We start from the raw sequence: 16,586 nt of genomic DNA on the forward strand, positions 1-16,586 counted from the left end.
ATTGTTGAAATTGAAGATTCTGGATCGTACTTCTCTTTGTATTTGCCCCGTTTGGTCTTGCCAACATAAAGGTTTCTATCATTACCTACCTCACTCGGTCTCACCTTGTCCTCAAGGTGAAAATGGAAGAACAACAACACTTCAACAGCCATCCGGTATAACCAGTACAAACCCAAGTCAAGCACACAATCTTTAATTTTAACCAAGCCCTTTCTAATAATTGGAAATCTTGCACTACCCTAATGTAGAGAAAGCATGGCTCCCAGGGCATCATCATTGACCTTAGCATAAAGCTCAATGTCCCATTCGCCCACAACATACACACAAGAAATTTTGAGTGGCTACCTAGGTGGTGTGACAAAAATGAATTGGTTTGGTGAAGGAGGAAATAGGTGGTAGAAATGAGAATTTGAGTTGTTGATGATGGGTTGGGTTGGGTTGGGTTTAGAGGATAGTTGGGTTTCGAAATGTAAATTTGGGTTGGGTGGTTAAATTGAGATTCATTTGAATGGGATGGGTTGAATGAGAGTATTTGGGTTTGGGTGTATAGCATTGTGAACTGTAAATGAAAGCCCAGCCAGACAAATTACAGGACTCCGATTCCATGCTCAGAAGAAGGCATGTCAGTCGAATGTCAATTTTTCTGAAAATTTCATTAGTGAAGCAGGCCTAGCCAAACCCAACACCAAGAAGAAAGCAAGCAAACCATTTGTTTCTACAGTACATGTTAAGCCCAATTTATAGCAAAGACCATGAATCGCGTCAGTTTCACTTAGGAGATTGGCAATGCAAGAATCAACGAAGTTAATCAGAATAGCAAGACTCAAAGAGATTGATCATGCAAGAATCAAGAAAGTTAATTATGTGCAAATATTATGTAATTATGTTGAACAATTTGTTGCTAAAATTATGCAGAAAAATCTTCTTTATTAGGTAGATTGTTGTAGTATAAATAGCAGTACAATTTTTGTATAAGATATACAATTTGAATGTCTTCTTCCTACACGACTTTCTTATATTATACTTGTTCGTATCTTTGATTGACGTACCATTACAGTAGGGTTTCACTTGCCCCCAATCAAATTTCATGTATGTACAAATATGAGAAAAATATTGGATATATATAAGCATTCTAAGTTATAAAAATATGTTTTATCTTGTAAAATTCAAAAACAAAACTATCCGAAATAGATAATATCGTGAACCGAGTTATTTGGACTACAATGTTACAACTCAAGATCAGTTTAAGTCCAAAATATTTTGTTTAAGATCAAGTTTGGCTTGCTGAGAAACAATATCACCAAAGAAAAAAGAATTGTCAAAGAAGTGAACTCTTGTGTGAAGACGTCAACAATATGTGTAAGCAATATGTATTATGGTGCGAGTTGGACCTTGAAATCCTGAATTGTTGGTTTCGTCTATTATATAAAGTAACCGAAGTAAGGTAGACCTTGTAGGCTCATGGTTGTAATTTAAGTCCATTTACTTCGTTTCCAAACTATGGTCTAGTTGAATTTATGGGAAAGTAGTTTGCATCAATGTTGTAACACACTGGTCCAAATAACCTGACCTAAAGTGCGTTTTGATAATATCTTTCTCATATTTTATTGATATAAGATTTGACTAGGATATCACAGATGTTACTTTGGAATTGTTTAGTTATATTTACTCTGGATAACCATTTAACAAAGGAAACGGGAGAAGAAAGAGATCTGATAAAGGAACTGGTGGGTCTGATTCTTGAATTGCAAAACAAGATATCACTTTTGTAGATTTAAAACAAAGTGGTTTATGTTTGGACATATATAGCAAAGAAGTTTACCTCTGAATACAATTTGATGATGGAAACAATCACACCCTGATCAAGCAGAAACTTAAAAAAAAATAATAATAATTTAACAAAAAAACCAACTTCGCTTTTCCTGATCATTTCTACTTTCTTCAATACAAAGCTCCATTTACTGACACTGAAAGTGTTTTCTGCATCAAAACTTCATTTTTCTTGATCATTTCCTTTTGGTGCTTCCATGATTTGTATTAAGTCTGCATAGTTGGTGAGCATGTTAGTACTTGTTTCATTCAGGCTGCACCCACAAAAACTAATATTTGAGTATCTAATTGGATATCTAGATAATATGTTATTATGTGACTGGATGATACTCAATCATATAATAACATATCATTTGACTACCCAATACATATTAAGTGAATTCATATATTCACTTTCTTTTTGTTTTAGTCCATATTTTAGAATTTTGATTTCATAATATTTGGACTCACATCATATGCAACAAATGATCTGCAGTAGTTGGTGTTTGTAAGTACTGTGCTGGTGGATCCACACTCACTGTCTTTAAGCGAGACTGAGGACCTGTCAAGCTTAATTGACCATGGAAATTGGTAATTTTGAGCAGCCATGCCCACATGTGAAGATGACCTTTGCATCCGCATAATAGCCCTTGGAACATTTCTCCCTTCCTTGGAAGGCCTTCGCCGGCTTGGTTGCCTCTCATATGAATCTGGCCTTGACTTCGGTGCACTCTGTGAGCGAGCTTTTGCTCTTGAAGATTCTGTATTAGCCATGTAATTGGGAAACAATGGGCATTCATAGGCCAAAGAATCAGTATAATCTGGCCTGGAGAAGGCAAAAGGAACTCTTGATAGATCAGCTTTGGATGTATCAGAATAGTATTGTGGACTACTTTGCATTTTTCTAAAAGAATAGTCCTCAAAATGACCACTGCAGCCTCTGGGGCTCATGTCAGTCAGAGCTGATGGAAATGGAGAAACCTGGCAATTATCTTGCGTGAAATATCTGGGTTCTGTTTGTTCAATTTGTGGATGGTTTGAGTAGCCATTTCTGCTCTTTGAGCTTCCTCTTGATTCACCATGATCAATCTCTACTATCTTAATGTTCTCTTCCATGTCTCTATCAATCTCCTACATGTACAAAAAACCAGATCCCAGATACAATATTTGCCATCTCGGTGCATAATTTTAAGGGCAGGAGAAATAGAACTTACAGGATATGTATGCCTCATACAATTGTCATTAGTTGATTTTCTGTGGACTGAGTGCCCCTGATTAATCTGATCTGTTTCTTTGGCCATCCGGATTCTCTGCACGTGAGCTCGAGCCTGAACTGTCAGCAGTGCCTGCATGCTCCTAAGTGTAGCTGTGGCTTGTTTTCTCACCAGGTGACCTCTTACCAAGGCCTGCAACTTCACTAATCCTTTTAATGCAGACAGTGCCTTTCTTGCCTGAAACAACACCAATTACATTTTAATTTTTGCAGCATTTGGGTTTTGGAGATGCGGGATTCTAGAGTTACAAACCAAATAAGCCCGGAAAATGGATTGAATCTTTATGGCAGCAGCCTCTTCAATTGCGCTGGATCGCCCAATAGCAGCAGTTGTTAGCCTGATCACAGCAGCCGCTGCCTGTGCAGCTGCCACAGCTGCTGCGGCCACAGCCAGAGCATGCTTCTTCTGCTCATCTTCTTTGTCTATTCTAGCCTGCATAGCCGGTGGCGTACCGGGGGCACTTTGTTCTTCTGAATTCAAGTCCTTGGGAGTTGCTGCTGTGGCTGAAGATCTTCGGAAGCTCCATCTCCTTTTTTCTTTAGGAGTTGTAGGTAAAATTGGAGTTGGAGATGCTGGATTTTCAATGGCAGCAGGACTAAATTTCCCCTTCTCTCTGTCTTTCTTCCCTGCAAAGAAACTTTTAAGCCATTTTCCTGTCTTCCCCATCGCTATCAAATCCTGGAAAGCTTATTGTAATTATTCTATCACAGGAGAAAACAGAGAGAAAGATAGATACAACTGATAGCAGATCTCCCCAGTCTATGTTCCATATGCAGCTATCACCATTACTATTGTCAGGTCTTATTAGATCAGGAATTAAGTGCTCTTCTTTGGCAGCCTGATCTTTACCGTTCCATTATTCCAGGTAGTAAAAACAGGAAATTAAGGCCAGCATGAGATGAGAGAACATAAACAAGAAGGAAACTCGAATATTTAAGCGACCTGCCAAATCCTGGATGATAGATGGGCAAAGATTCTTTGCTTTTGATGTAACTTCTTCAATTGTCCATTTTTGTCTTTACAGGTCAGCCTAATTTCTGATATAGTTGTTTTGCAAGACGGGATTTTGTTTTTGGTTAACTTGGAATGGAAGGGTTCAGAAACCATGTGAAAATGGGTCTTGAACGTGTAGAATCCTTGTGAAATACAAAATTGTCCAGGATACAAATGCTGTCCACTTTGAGGTCTCACTTTGGGGTAAGAATTTAGAACTAGTAAAAGATTTCGGAGTTATCTTAAAAGATGGTTTGAATGACAAAAGTATGAGTATCCAAACAAGAGGAATTATTAAGATTATTTGATGCACTGGTTGTAGGGTCAATAATTGAACTCAAGATTTTAATGTGATTGATTCAGGTCCTAGGGGCTTTCACCTCTTGGTGTCTTACAATCTCCAAAAATGTAACAAAACTTGGGTCCAGTTTGAAGTGGCATGTGGAATTGGAACCATTTATTGGGGAGACAGGTTAATTAATGCAAATTGCTTGCTGTTTTTGCTTAAAAATTGGCAATGGTAAGAAAGGAACACTGATCATCAACTAAAAGGCAAAAATTGGTTTCAAATGACATTCATCTAAAACCATCTCCTCTTTCAAGTTGAGAAAGCAGTTGAAGCCTTATTCAGATTTCAATCAGTGAGCAAATTGGATGTACAACTTTGTATAGCTAATATCTGACATTTAGGATTGGACTATAGATTAGCACTATCCTAAGATAGACAAGGAAACTCTCACAGAAATCATATTGTTATCCTCAAATCCACATGTTCAAAATCAACCCCTTGTTCAATTATTGAGAGGCTAAAGAAAAACCACAAATCAAATTTATTTATTAAGGAATGGATCAATTAAGAGAGTAAAGTGTGTTAAAGTTACTAGCAGTGTTGATTTTCAGTTAAACGTGGTCTGGTCTTAAATATAACTATTAGTAGTTTTCCAGCGATAAAACATCTATTCGAGAAGTGACCATATGCAAAGTGACAATTTGTGCCTTTGACTAGTGGATAGACATAACTCGTCTACAAAATGTAACCTCTCAATTAACATTCCGTCCGTGTCATCTACCCACAATAAAATTCAATAAGTTCTTATCTTATTAGCTCTCAATTGTTATATACTTCTACTACAATGATTGTAACGACCGTATCTTTTAAATCAAAAAAATTATTGAGAGAATGGGGGGAAAGAGAATAATTATACTCTCCATATGATCAGAGAAATTTCATCCTAAGCTAGTTTAGGAAAGTTTTTACAAAATCTAACAATTCCTATCTTGTCTTTTCTATAACACTTTCTCTTAATTTTTATACACACTCTATAGAAGTATTCTTGTAGAGCCATTAATATTATAACCCTAGAAATAGGCTCATCAAAGGGTGTGATAATCACTCAGTAAAATCATTCGCCTAATTATAAGTAATTGAGAGATAGATCTAATAGACAGGGGTCAGCCAAGATCATATCTATGTTTTCCCCTGCAAATCAATCTTAATTTAGAGAAAAAACATTCCGTTAAGAGCAGTACTATTAATGGCATCTCAATAATTCAGCTCACATGTTTATGATATTATTATTCAGAAAATGTTTAAGTTTATACCACCCTCAAGGTTTGAAAATTTTCAACGGAATGCTATGTTAATATGTATTATTCTAAAACAGCCCCCAACATTTTATAAATCAATTAAAAAATGTCTGTTCAATGGCGGATTTGAGCAAAGTCATGCCCGAATAAGGACGAGCTTGAGCTTGACTTGAATTCGGAACAATGAGTTTGTATCAACTTGAATGGTAAACAATAACATTGAAGAGTTGATGAAGAAGGGGAAAAAGAATAATTATTGGAGAAAAATTAGAATTATGGTAAAAAATCATCAACAAACCATCGAATTTGAGCCAAACTACTGAATTAGAGTTTCAATTCAAAAATATAGATTTAAGTTTGAATCAGACCGATTCGAATCTATCCCTACCCCTATGACAATATAGTGGTGATCAGGACATAGTTGCGAGCTAGGTCACAATTGGCCTTTGCTTGTGGCACTAATTTGGTTGTTTTCCAGCCTTTATTGGTAAACCATAAAAATACATGACAACTTACCCATGTCGTAATTTTGTTAAGTAGAAGATGATGACACCCTTCTGTAACATCTTTGGTCTAATAACCCATCCCACTGTCAAGATATTGTCCACTTTGGACACACAGTCCATCATGGGTTTGCTTCTGGGTTTTATAACCTAAAACGTATCTTAACAGTTAAGGAGCTCACAGACTATTTAACTAGTCAAATTCTCCCACCACTAACCAATGTAAGATATATAAACAGATCTAACATCTCTTATATGCTTTGTCGATGTGGGATTCGTCTAAGGGTATCACACCTTCAAAATTAATTTAAGAACATATTTACACCAAGTTGAGTTTAAATAAAATTTTATTTGAGTTCAAATATATATAAAATGATGTGTTTGAGTTAACTCAAATGATAAAAAGTAACATTAAATAAAATGAAAAGTTGATAAAGAAAAGAGAAAATAACTCCAATAAAAAATTGTCGATGAGTTTATAAGTTGAGGTCATCTCGTTCGTAGTGCAAAATTCTAATTTTAACAATGAAAATAAATAATGCAAAATTTCATTTTAAAACTTGCACTGTTAATTTGTTTTGGATGGTCTCAAGTCCCGGGTGGTTTTATACTTTTTTTTTTTTTTAATAAATTAAAGGATGGTTTTAATGGGTATACCCAAACTTCAATTTTTAAAATCTCGAGGGTGGTTATTGAAATTAGCGAAAAAGTACCGTCAACGTATGGGAGAGAATGTCTTATTGAATGGAATAGTTTTGTGCATGCATCTCAAGATTTGTAGGCGCGAATTATTGTAAGAATTGAAGATCTTGTGTGTTTTTCTTGTCGGTACGTAGATGTCATTCATGAACTACATTTTGTCAAGATGATGCGCAGACGCAGGCGTGGATTAGATCCAAATAGTGTCATCGGATGGGTAAAAAGTGTCTATCTAAGACTGAAAAAATTACTAATCTTACCAATTGATGCGGCAAAAATTGAAGAGATGAATAAGGCCAAAGGACTATATCCTATTCAAGTTTAGGGCGTTTTCAAAATTATATTTATAAAGTTTAAAAAACCTGAAATCTCACCTATAACGTAATTACTGTTAAAATTTTTTGTTAGAGACAAGGTAAAATTATCATTTTACTAATAATATTAAAAAATATAAAATTCATTAAATTTTCTTTCCAAAGTTTTAAAATTAACGACTTCAGTCTTACCTAAAGTTTTCTAACTTTGAAAAGTCACATTTTCCTCCCAAATTTTTTCTTTATCTCTCCAGTCACTATTTCTAACACCGACAACCTTCCCTCTCCACGCTAAACTGTTGATCCACACATATAAAGAAATTTGAAACTGATCTCTTCGTTAACGAAGAGATCTTGAATCTTTTTATCGGAGACGAAGAGATCTGAAATCTTTTCATCGGAGATGAAGAGATCTGGATCTCTTTGCCGATGAAAAGACTTTGTTGTTGTCCTTTCCAGATCATCAGAGAAAGTGGTCAGAGGGGAAGAAAAAAATTCTAAGGTTTTGGGGGGAAAAATGTGACTTTTCGAAGTTTAAAAACTTTAGAATGGGTTAAATGTTAGTTTTTAAAACTTAGAAGGGTAAAATGTAATATATTATATATATTTTAATATTACTAATAAAATGACGATTTTATTCTTATTTCTAATAGAAAATTTTAACCTCATTTGATCAATGAATAGGATTTTAGATTTTTTAAACTTTACGAATGTGACTTTGGGAATACAACTAAACTTGGGGGTAAAATACTCCTTTGGCTGATGAATAAATATTTAAAAACATAAATAATTGTATTTTTTTAATATATATGAATGCATAATATGAAAATAAATTTTATATATATATATATATATAAAACTTAGCAAACAACTATTAATAATTTAATATTGATGCCACAAATGCCACATGAAACACATAATTTTTTATACAGAGTAATTATTCTAAAAATATCATAAAACATCTTTCTACATGCTAGGGTTGGATGCAATTTGAGGCTAAGATTAGGGCTGGACTCGAGCCAAGCCAGCTCGAGCTCGAGCTCGGCTTGGCTCGGTTCGAGCCCAAAACGAGCCGAGCTCGAGCTGGCTCGGTTTTTTTTTTAATTTTTTATACAAAATGACATCGTTTTGATTCATATATATACAAAACGATATCGTTTTGATATGAAAAACGAGTCGAAAATGAGTCGAACTCGAACCGAGTCGAGCTCGAACCGAACTCGAGCCGGCCATTAAAAAACCGAGCAGAGTCCGAGTTGGCTGCGAGGCGAGCTCAGCTCGACTTTACTCCAGCCCTAGCTAAGATCGGTGTTCGACTTTAATCAAGGTAATAGAAAATTGTTAATAGTTTTATTTTCTTTAGCGAATTTCGTCTTCCTTTGTAAATTTTCTTCTTCATTTTTTCATCTCTAATAATCTTTTTACTTCTATTTTTATGGTTTTTTCTTTGACAAACTTATTGTCAAACATTTAAGTCAAACTTAATTTTGAATTGATCATTCTAAATTTAAGTTAAGTTATTTCTTTTATTGGATTTAAATAAACTAAACTCAAGTTTGGGTCAACTCGAGTTTAGCTTAGCTTAAAAGAGTTGAAAAAGCTCAAGTTGAGATCAATTGTGTACTATACCCAAACTAAAATTAACTGAAATAATATTATTTTAATATATATTAATCAAAATAGTATTATTTTAATCAATATAAATTGAATTTTTTCATGCTCATGAATATGATAACCTGAACAATCTTAAGATTAAGTTCGGACTCATCTAAATCGAATTTATTGTAGACTCATTTGAAATACGTTGACAATTAAATTCAAACTAGTTCGACTCAAATTCAGGCCTTCGCAAACAGCATAATTGCACATGGAATAATGTAGTTGAAACAGGCCCTGTCCGGCCCATGAAATTAGAGGACACCTAAGCTTCGAAGAAGCTTCCTCTTGACCTTTTGGCATTTTCACGCTTGGTTTAAGGCAATCAGAGTCGCCACGTCATAAGTGTCTTTCCCTTGGTCCCTTTCTCAGCAGCTTCTTCAATAGCTTTAATACATTCACAGGAAGGAGCCAGGAAATTACAGAAATTCCCGAAATAAGAAACTTGAACGGCAAATGCAGATATTGGAGACTATTTTACCATATCAGTTGGGCATGCCCATTACCCATTAATCTGTTCAAGAGAAACTGTAAATTGGGTTGTTTTGAATCTTCTGAGAGTGTCTTGATACAGAGAAGATGGCCGGAATGTTACCTGGGGTGGGCGTGCCTCCAAGGAGGAGAATACATAGCCACCACCGTCAAGAGTCTGGTTTCAGCCGCTCTGGAAGCCCTCCATGGGAGTGGCGTGCGCCGTCGGCCCCGGTTGTTTGCACCCTGGATGAAACAACGCTTAGAGCTCGCCAGCGCCTGGAGAAAAGGCTGGGCTACTTGAATCCTTCTTCCAGGTTTGCTTCTTCTGTTCTCTATCCTTTATATATTTTTTATGCATTACATATTAATGAATCACAGATATTATACCAAATTATAATGTCTGTAATACATAATTTTTATGTATAATTTTATGTGTAAATAATGATATATATATATATATATGATTGGGTGATAATGATATATATGTAATTGGGTGAGATATTAGGTTTGAGTCTCAGTACAAAACCAAACTGCCATGTGGTAGTTCTTTCTACCTTCATGAAAGCTTAAGAATCAGAGATCATCTTTATTGGAAAAAATCAAATGACTTTTTTGGTATTTCTTATCTAATTAAGTAATTAAAACTGAGCGTGCATAACATTGTTCATCTTCTTTTGTATGCTCAGAATTTACAATTCATCGCCTTTACCTGATACTGACAGACTTTATTTATAATTCAACATGCAGGTCAATGGAGGTGCAATCAAATATTGATCGTAGCCTCGACCTTAAAGAACACACAAAGGAATCCCCCCGGTCGGCGAAGAAACTCCTGGCGAAGCACTGGAACTTCAGACTCAGCAGAAGTAAATCAGAAAGGAATATTTGTTCAGTTTGTTTAGAGGAATTTCAAGCAGAGCAAGCAGTAATGGACCTCTCATGTTCCCACAAGTACCATTCAGATTGCCTTCTTCCTTGGCTTGCAGACCACCCTCATTGCCCCTATTGCCGAATCCCTATTCACTCCTGATACAAGGGATCTGAATATAGATTAAAATAAAAATAGCTTAACGTTATACATATCCACTTTTTTCACTTTCAATGCACAAATAAATATACGTTTGATGTATATTTAAAGTGGATCTAGATAGTTTTATCAATAAAAATAATGAAGTTAGAAACTTCTTGCAGTCTAGATGAAAGTCGAATTCGTAGCTATGATATAGCTTGTTTCTTGACTTTTGTTGCCTGAGAGTGAGCAACAGTGACCACATCTTTTATCTGTGCTTAGTAGCCGAAATTGTAGAATAAAACTCATTAATACAAGATGGAAGAAGAATGCTCAACCCAACTCTATACAAAACCGCCCGGTAGAGTCAAAAAACTAAATCTTCCATCTAGGATGACCTTTTTTCTCTTTCTTCTAGTGATTCTACATTTTTTTTAATCTCTAATGATCCTTTCTCGTTTTCAAGGGTTTGTCTAACAAACTCATCGTCAATCCAGTGAATTAAATTAATTCTCAAGATGATCATTATATATTCGAGCTAAGTTGATCTTTTTTTCAACTTAATTCTCTTTAGAGATGGATTTAAATTAAGTCAAATTTGAACTTAAGCTAACTCTAGTTTGAAAGAGGTGAGTTCGAATTTGATGAGCTCTCCTTAATCAATTCAAACTCAACTTAGCTTGAAGGGAGTAAAACTTAAACTAAGCTTGGCTGGGTGCTGTAATTAAATCAAAATACATTAAAACAATGTTGTTTTAATGTGTATTAGATAAAACGATGTTATTTTAATTTATTTTAATTAATTTTTTTCAAAATCACAAATTTGATAGGTTAAATATTTTTAATATTGAGCTCGAACTTGAATTCATCTATGTCAAACTCATTTCAGATTTATTTGAAAATATGTTGATAGTCAAACTTGAGCCAACTCAGTTCAAATCTAACCCCAAGGCAAATCCAAATAGAATTAGTTAGTTGGAAATCTAAGACACCTAAACTTCCCAGAATCTTCCTCTTGACCTTTGGGCATTTTCACGCTTGGTTTAAAGCAATCAGAGTCGTCACAGAATAACTGTCTTATCCTTCGCCCCTTTCTCAGCAACTTCTTCAAGAGCTTTCACCAGATCAGTCGGACTTGCCCAGTACCCATTAAGCTGCTCAAGTGAAAGAGTAAATTGGGTTTTGTTGAATTTTCTGAGAGTGTTTTGATAGATGGCTAGAATGTTACCTCAGGTAGGCGTGCCTTCAAGGAGGAGAACACATAGCCACCACCGTCAAGACTCTGGTGGTTGCGGCCGCTCCATAAGCCCTCCACGGGAGTGGCATCAGTCGTGGGTCCCTGTTGTTTGCCCCCTGGATGAAACTGACAAATTTTGTAGAAGAAATACCTTACTTTTTAATATATATCTTCACCCCTCTTTTTACAGAGAATTAGTACACATATATATACAGGTTCTAGTCTATTTTTGGCTATACATAAACTATGGCTATGATAAGGCTTGACCCTTGAATCAAGGGATTATCAATCAAGAGATTTACATAAAAGATTTATCTTGTAATTTCTCTAGTTTGACAGCTCACGTCAACACTCCCTCTCACGTTGGTGCGTACAAATCTTGGATGTCCAACTTGTCTAGTGAGCTGTAGAAATTTTTGCTAGACACAGCTTTTGTAAGTATATTTGCCAACTGATCTTCAGATTTAACAAAAGGAAATCGAATGATCTTATCTTCGAGATTTTGTTTGATGAAATGTCGATCTACCTCCACATGTTTTGTCCGATCATGTTGGACAGGATTATGAGAAATATCTATGGCAGCCTTGTTGTCACAGATCAGATCCATCTCAGAGGTTGGGGAAAAACCAATTTCAGTCATTAATCTTTTGAGCCAGAGGAGCTCACAAAGACCTTTAGCCATTCCCCGAAACTCAGCTTCAGCACTTGATAATGCCACCACTTTTTGTTTTTTACTTCTCCATGTCACAAGATTTCCACCAACAAATGTAAAGTACCTTGAGGTGGATTTTCTATCTGTGATATTCCCTGCCCAATCTGCGTCTGTGTAGCCTTCAATCTTTAGGTGATTATTTTTTGAAAACATAAGTCCTTTTCCAGGTGAGGACTTCAAGTATCGAAGAATTCGAATTACAACATTCATATGATCTTCGCTCGGGCCATGCATGAATTGACTCACTACGCTTACAGCATAAGCGATATCTGGACGAGTATGTGAGAGATAAATAAGTTTACCAACCAGCCTTTGGTATTTCTCTTTATCAGTAGGTACTTGGTCTGGATATTCTTCAAGTTTATGGTTTTGAATAATTGATGTGTCTGTCGGCTTACACTCCAATAATCCCACTTCAGATAATGAATCTAAGGTATATTTTCGTTGAAATAGAAATATACCTTGTCCTGATCTAGCAACTTCAATTCCTAGAAAATATTTGAGCCCCCCTAAATTCTTCATTTCAAACTCAGTTGCCAATTGCTTTTGAAGTGTTGCTATCTCGTATGGGTCATTTCCTGTGATAATCATGTCATCTACATAGATTATCAAGGCTATTACCTTTCCTCGTTGGTGCTTCAAAAATAGTGTGTGGTCTGAATTGCTCTGTTGAAAGCCATATTTTTTCATTGCCAAACTAAATCGCCCAAACCATGCCCGTGGTGATTGTTTCAGTCCATACAGTGCTCGCTGAAGTTTACACACAACTTTGTTTTTGGAATTCGATGTATAACCCTGTGGGATGTCCATGTACACTTCTTCTTCAAGATCACCATGGAGGAAGGTATTCTTTACATCGAGCTGGTGTAATGGCCAATCAAGGTTCGCTGTAAGAGATAATAAAACTCTTATCGTATTTAATTTGGCTACTGATGAGAAGGTCTCTCAATAATCTACACCATATGTCTGTGTGTAACCTTTCGCGACTAACCTCGCTTTGTATCTCTCGATCGACCCATCCACCTTGTATTTAATGGAAAATACCCATTTACACCCTACTGTTCTTTTCCCTTCAGGCAAGCTAACAAGAGTCCATGTTTTGTTCTTTACCAGTGCCTTCATTTCTTCATTTATGGCTTGAGTCCATTTTGGATATGTCAAAGCTTCTTGAACACTAGTAGGAACATGATTCGAGGACAACTCCTGTACAAAAGTTCTGAGGGGCTTAGAGAGCCTTTTTGTTGAGACATAATTGGCAATTGGATATTGTGACCTTTGATCCTTAATATCTGGAGAATATCTATTTAGTGGTTTTCCACGATTATGCCTGAAAGGTAAAGTGTAACCAGCAGAAGCATTCATGTCATTAGAGTTTGAAGGTTGAGTAGAAGAGTGTACCTTACGAATATTCTCAGGAGAAGGGTCTTCAGGTACTGAGGGGGTTGAGGTCTCTATTTCAGTTGGAAGTGGTGTTGTAGATGTCTATGTTGGAGCTATATCAGTTGGAGAGGGTACCTCATTTACCACTGGTTCTGTTAAAGAATGCTCTGTATTGTCTACCAATTCTGTAGACGTATTATCCAACCATTCGAATAGAGACCAATTTTGTTCTTCACCTTGAATTTTCCATTGAAGGGAAGAATTAGATGCAGAAGAAGAATAAAAAGTTTCAGATTCTAAAAAAGTAACATCCATTGTAACATAGGTGCGTTTGGTGGCAGGATCATAACATCGGTATCTTTTTTGATGTACAACATATCCTAAGAATAAGCATCGAATGGCACATGGATCAAGTTTTGTGCATTGATTTTTATGCAGATGTACAAATGTTATACATCCAAAGGTGCGAGTTGGAATCGTCAACACGGATGACAGAGATACATGTGAGGAGAGAGCTTGTAATGGTGTCTTAAAATTTAAGACTTGAGATGGCATTCGGTTGAGGAGGTGTACAGTAGTAGCAACGGTATCGACCCAATGTCTGTTAGGTACATGTGCTCCAAGTAACAGAGCACGAGCTGTTTCGAGTATGTGTCGATTCTTTCTCTCAGCAATGCCATTCTGCTGAGAGGTCTACGAACATGAGGTCTCATGAAGTAATCCATGAAGATGAAAATACTCCCGGAACCATTGATTCATATATTCCCCACCATTATCAGATCTGAGAATCTGAATTTTAGCTAAGAATTGAGTCTGGATCATTACATGGAAAGCTTGAAATACAGTCAACACTTCATCTTTATGTTTCAGTAGATACAACCATGTCATGCGTGTACAATCATCAACAAAAATTACAAACCAACGAAAACCAGATACTGTAGTCACCAGAGAAGGTCCCCACACATCAGAATGAATTAAAGCAAATGGAACTTTACTTTTATTCATACTTAAAGGATAGATAGTTCTATGACTCTTGGCTAAAATGCAGGTGTCACATTGAAAATTACAAGGCTGAATATTTGTAAATAAATCAAGAAATAGATGTTTCATGTAACCAAAAGATGGGTGTCCCAACCGACGATGCCATAACCAAATCTGCTGTTCTTTGGTGTTCTTTTGATGATGTACATGATGTGTTCGACCCATACTAATATCATCCATGTAGTAAAGCCCCCCCTCCTAGTACCACGCCCAATTATCTCCTTGGTGAGAATATCCTGAAGAAGGAAAAAGATAGGATAGATGAGTGCAACACAATTTAGATTAGTAGACATTTGGCTAACAGATAATAATTTATGAGTGAGAGAAGGAACGAGTAAAGTGTTATGTAATGATATTGCAGGTGACAAAATCACAGTGCCTGCTCCTGTGACAGAAGATATAACCCCATTGGCATTAGCAATTGTAGTACGTCTTGGTGGTGAAGTTGTTGAAAAATCAGTGGCATCATAGGTCATATGGTCGGTGGCTTTCGAGTCAAGTATCCAATCATTGCTATCAATAGCTTTATCTGAAAGATTGTTACCTGAATCTGAAATAAGTACATCTCCTTGTGATGATTCAACAAGTGGTGTGAAAGAGAGTTGGGGCTCTGTTGTCACCACGACAGCCTTACCCTCAGTTTCAGCCTTATCATAACGTTTTCGAGTCTGGAGTTCATGCCACCAATCTGGATAGTCATGTAGTTTAAAGCAATTCTCACGGGTATGCTTTGAATTACCGCAATGAGAACACTTGGTTCCATCAGAAGTGATCCGTGACTTGGAGGTCATACTAGATTTTCTATTACTCAAAGAAAGAGAGCCTGTAGAGGATGAAGTAGATTGTCCAGACTTACTACTCTTAGAGACCAGAACAGCCCCTGGAGTTTCATTATTGTTACCAATGATCATGACCATTTGTCTAATAAATTCTCGGCGAACCTATGCATACGCCTGTTCTACTGTAGGAAAAGGTCGTGTTTGTAGTACATCAGCTCAGATTTTGTCAAGTCGGTCATCAAGGCCATCAAAAAAAATATACACTCTCTCTTCTTGAAGAAGGTCATTATAACGTTGAATATCTATAGCACATTTCATTGGATTTGGACGCTGAAAATCGATCTCACGCCACAAACCTTGAAGGTCATTATAATATTTCTCAAGAGAACCTCTAAATTGTTGCAAGCGGGTCACACGACGTCGAAGATCATATACTTGAGTGGTATCGCTACCATCAAAGTAAGTAGTCGCAATAAAATCCCACACCATCTTTGCTGTAAGAAATCGGATAAAGTTACTGATCAAAGATACGTCCATAGAGTTAATTAACCAGCCTTTAACAATGGCATTGTCTGTGCGCCATTTTCGAAAGGATGGATCAGTCTGAGGAGGCGGAGGAAGATCGCCATTAATATATCCCAATTTGTCTTTGTCTGAGATGTACATCTCAACAACTTGGGACCAAAGAGCATAGTTGGTGCCATCTAACTTAATGCCAATATGAGCAGCGAAAGTTTCTGTGGTTGGGATCTGTTTGTTCAAGATTTCAGCCATTTTGGTAGTCAATTCGGTAAGGGTAGAGTTGGGTTGTTGTTCCCTAGAAGGATCTGAGGTTTCTGAATCTGACATGGTTATTGAAAGAAAGGTAGGTAAGTATGTCAAGGACCAGTATGCTCTGATACCATGACAAATTTTGTAGAAGAAATACCTTACTTTTTAATATATATCTTCACCCCTCTTTTTACAGAGAATTAGTACACATATATATACAGGTTCTAGTCTATTTTTGGCTATACATAAACTATGGCTATGATAAGGCTTGACCCTTGAATCAAGGGATTATCAATCAAGAGATTTACATAAAAGATTTATCCTGTAATTTCTCCAGTTTGACAGCTC

The 16,586-nt window shown here is 36.3% G+C and overlaps 2 protein-coding genes across 2 annotated transcripts; one reads left to right on the forward strand and one right to left on the reverse strand.

The window, feature by feature from the left end:
• Window positions 1-1,769: 1,769 nt before the first annotated feature.
• LOC123210892 (protein IQ-DOMAIN 19-like) lies at window positions 1,770-4,151 on the reverse strand. The gene is made up of 3 exons (XM_044629383.1): window positions 3,336-4,151; window positions 3,024-3,260; window positions 1,770-2,940 (listed from the first exon to the last, which is right to left on the reverse strand). The coding sequence occupies exons 1-3, from the start codon at window positions 3,747-3,749 to the stop codon at window positions 2,248-2,250; spliced, it is 1,344 nt and encodes a 447-aa protein (XP_044485318.1). The 5' UTR covers window positions 3,750-4,151; the 3' UTR covers window positions 1,770-2,247.
• Window positions 4,152-9,241: 5,090 nt separating this feature from the next.
• Window positions 9,242-10,504, forward strand: LOC123210596 (E3 ubiquitin-protein ligase RNF181-like). The gene is made up of 2 exons (XM_044629055.1): window positions 9,242-9,623; window positions 10,057-10,504. Exons 1-2 carry the CDS (start codon window positions 9,415-9,417, stop codon window positions 10,337-10,339), a joined length of 492 nt encoding a protein of 163 aa, XP_044484990.1. The 5' UTR covers window positions 9,242-9,414; the 3' UTR covers window positions 10,340-10,504.
• The last annotated feature ends 6,082 nt before the right edge of the window (window positions 10,505-16,586 follow it).

The sequence above is a fragment of the Mangifera indica genome, chromosome 3 (assembly GCF_011075055.1).
Source record: "Mangifera indica cultivar Alphonso chromosome 3, CATAS_Mindica_2.1, whole genome shotgun sequence".
Taxonomy (NCBI): Eukaryota; Viridiplantae; Streptophyta; class Magnoliopsida; order Sapindales; family Anacardiaceae; genus Mangifera; species Mangifera indica.

Bases quoted from the DNA above. Each gene is read 5' to 3' on its own strand.
- LOC123210892 (XM_044629383.1), bottom strand. From the start codon at position 3,749: ATGGGGAAGACAGGAAAATGGCTTAAAAGTTTCTTTGCAGGGAAGAAA. The intron at 3,261-3,335 runs GTTTGTAACTCT...GTGTTGTTTCAG, and splicing joins CCATTTTCCGGGCTTATTTG to GCAAGAAAGGCACTGTCTGC. The intron at 2,941-3,023 runs GTAAGTTCTATT...TTGTACATGTAG, and splicing joins GTATGAGGCATACATATCCT to GAGATTGATAGAGACATGGA.
- LOC123210596 (XM_044629055.1), top strand. From the start codon at position 9,415: ATGGCCGGAATGTTACCTGGGGTGGGCGTGCCTCCAAGGAGGAGAATA. The intron at 9,624-10,056 runs GTTTGCTTCTTC...TTCAACATGCAG, and splicing joins TACTTGAATCCTTCTTCCAG to GTCAATGGAGGTGCAATCAA.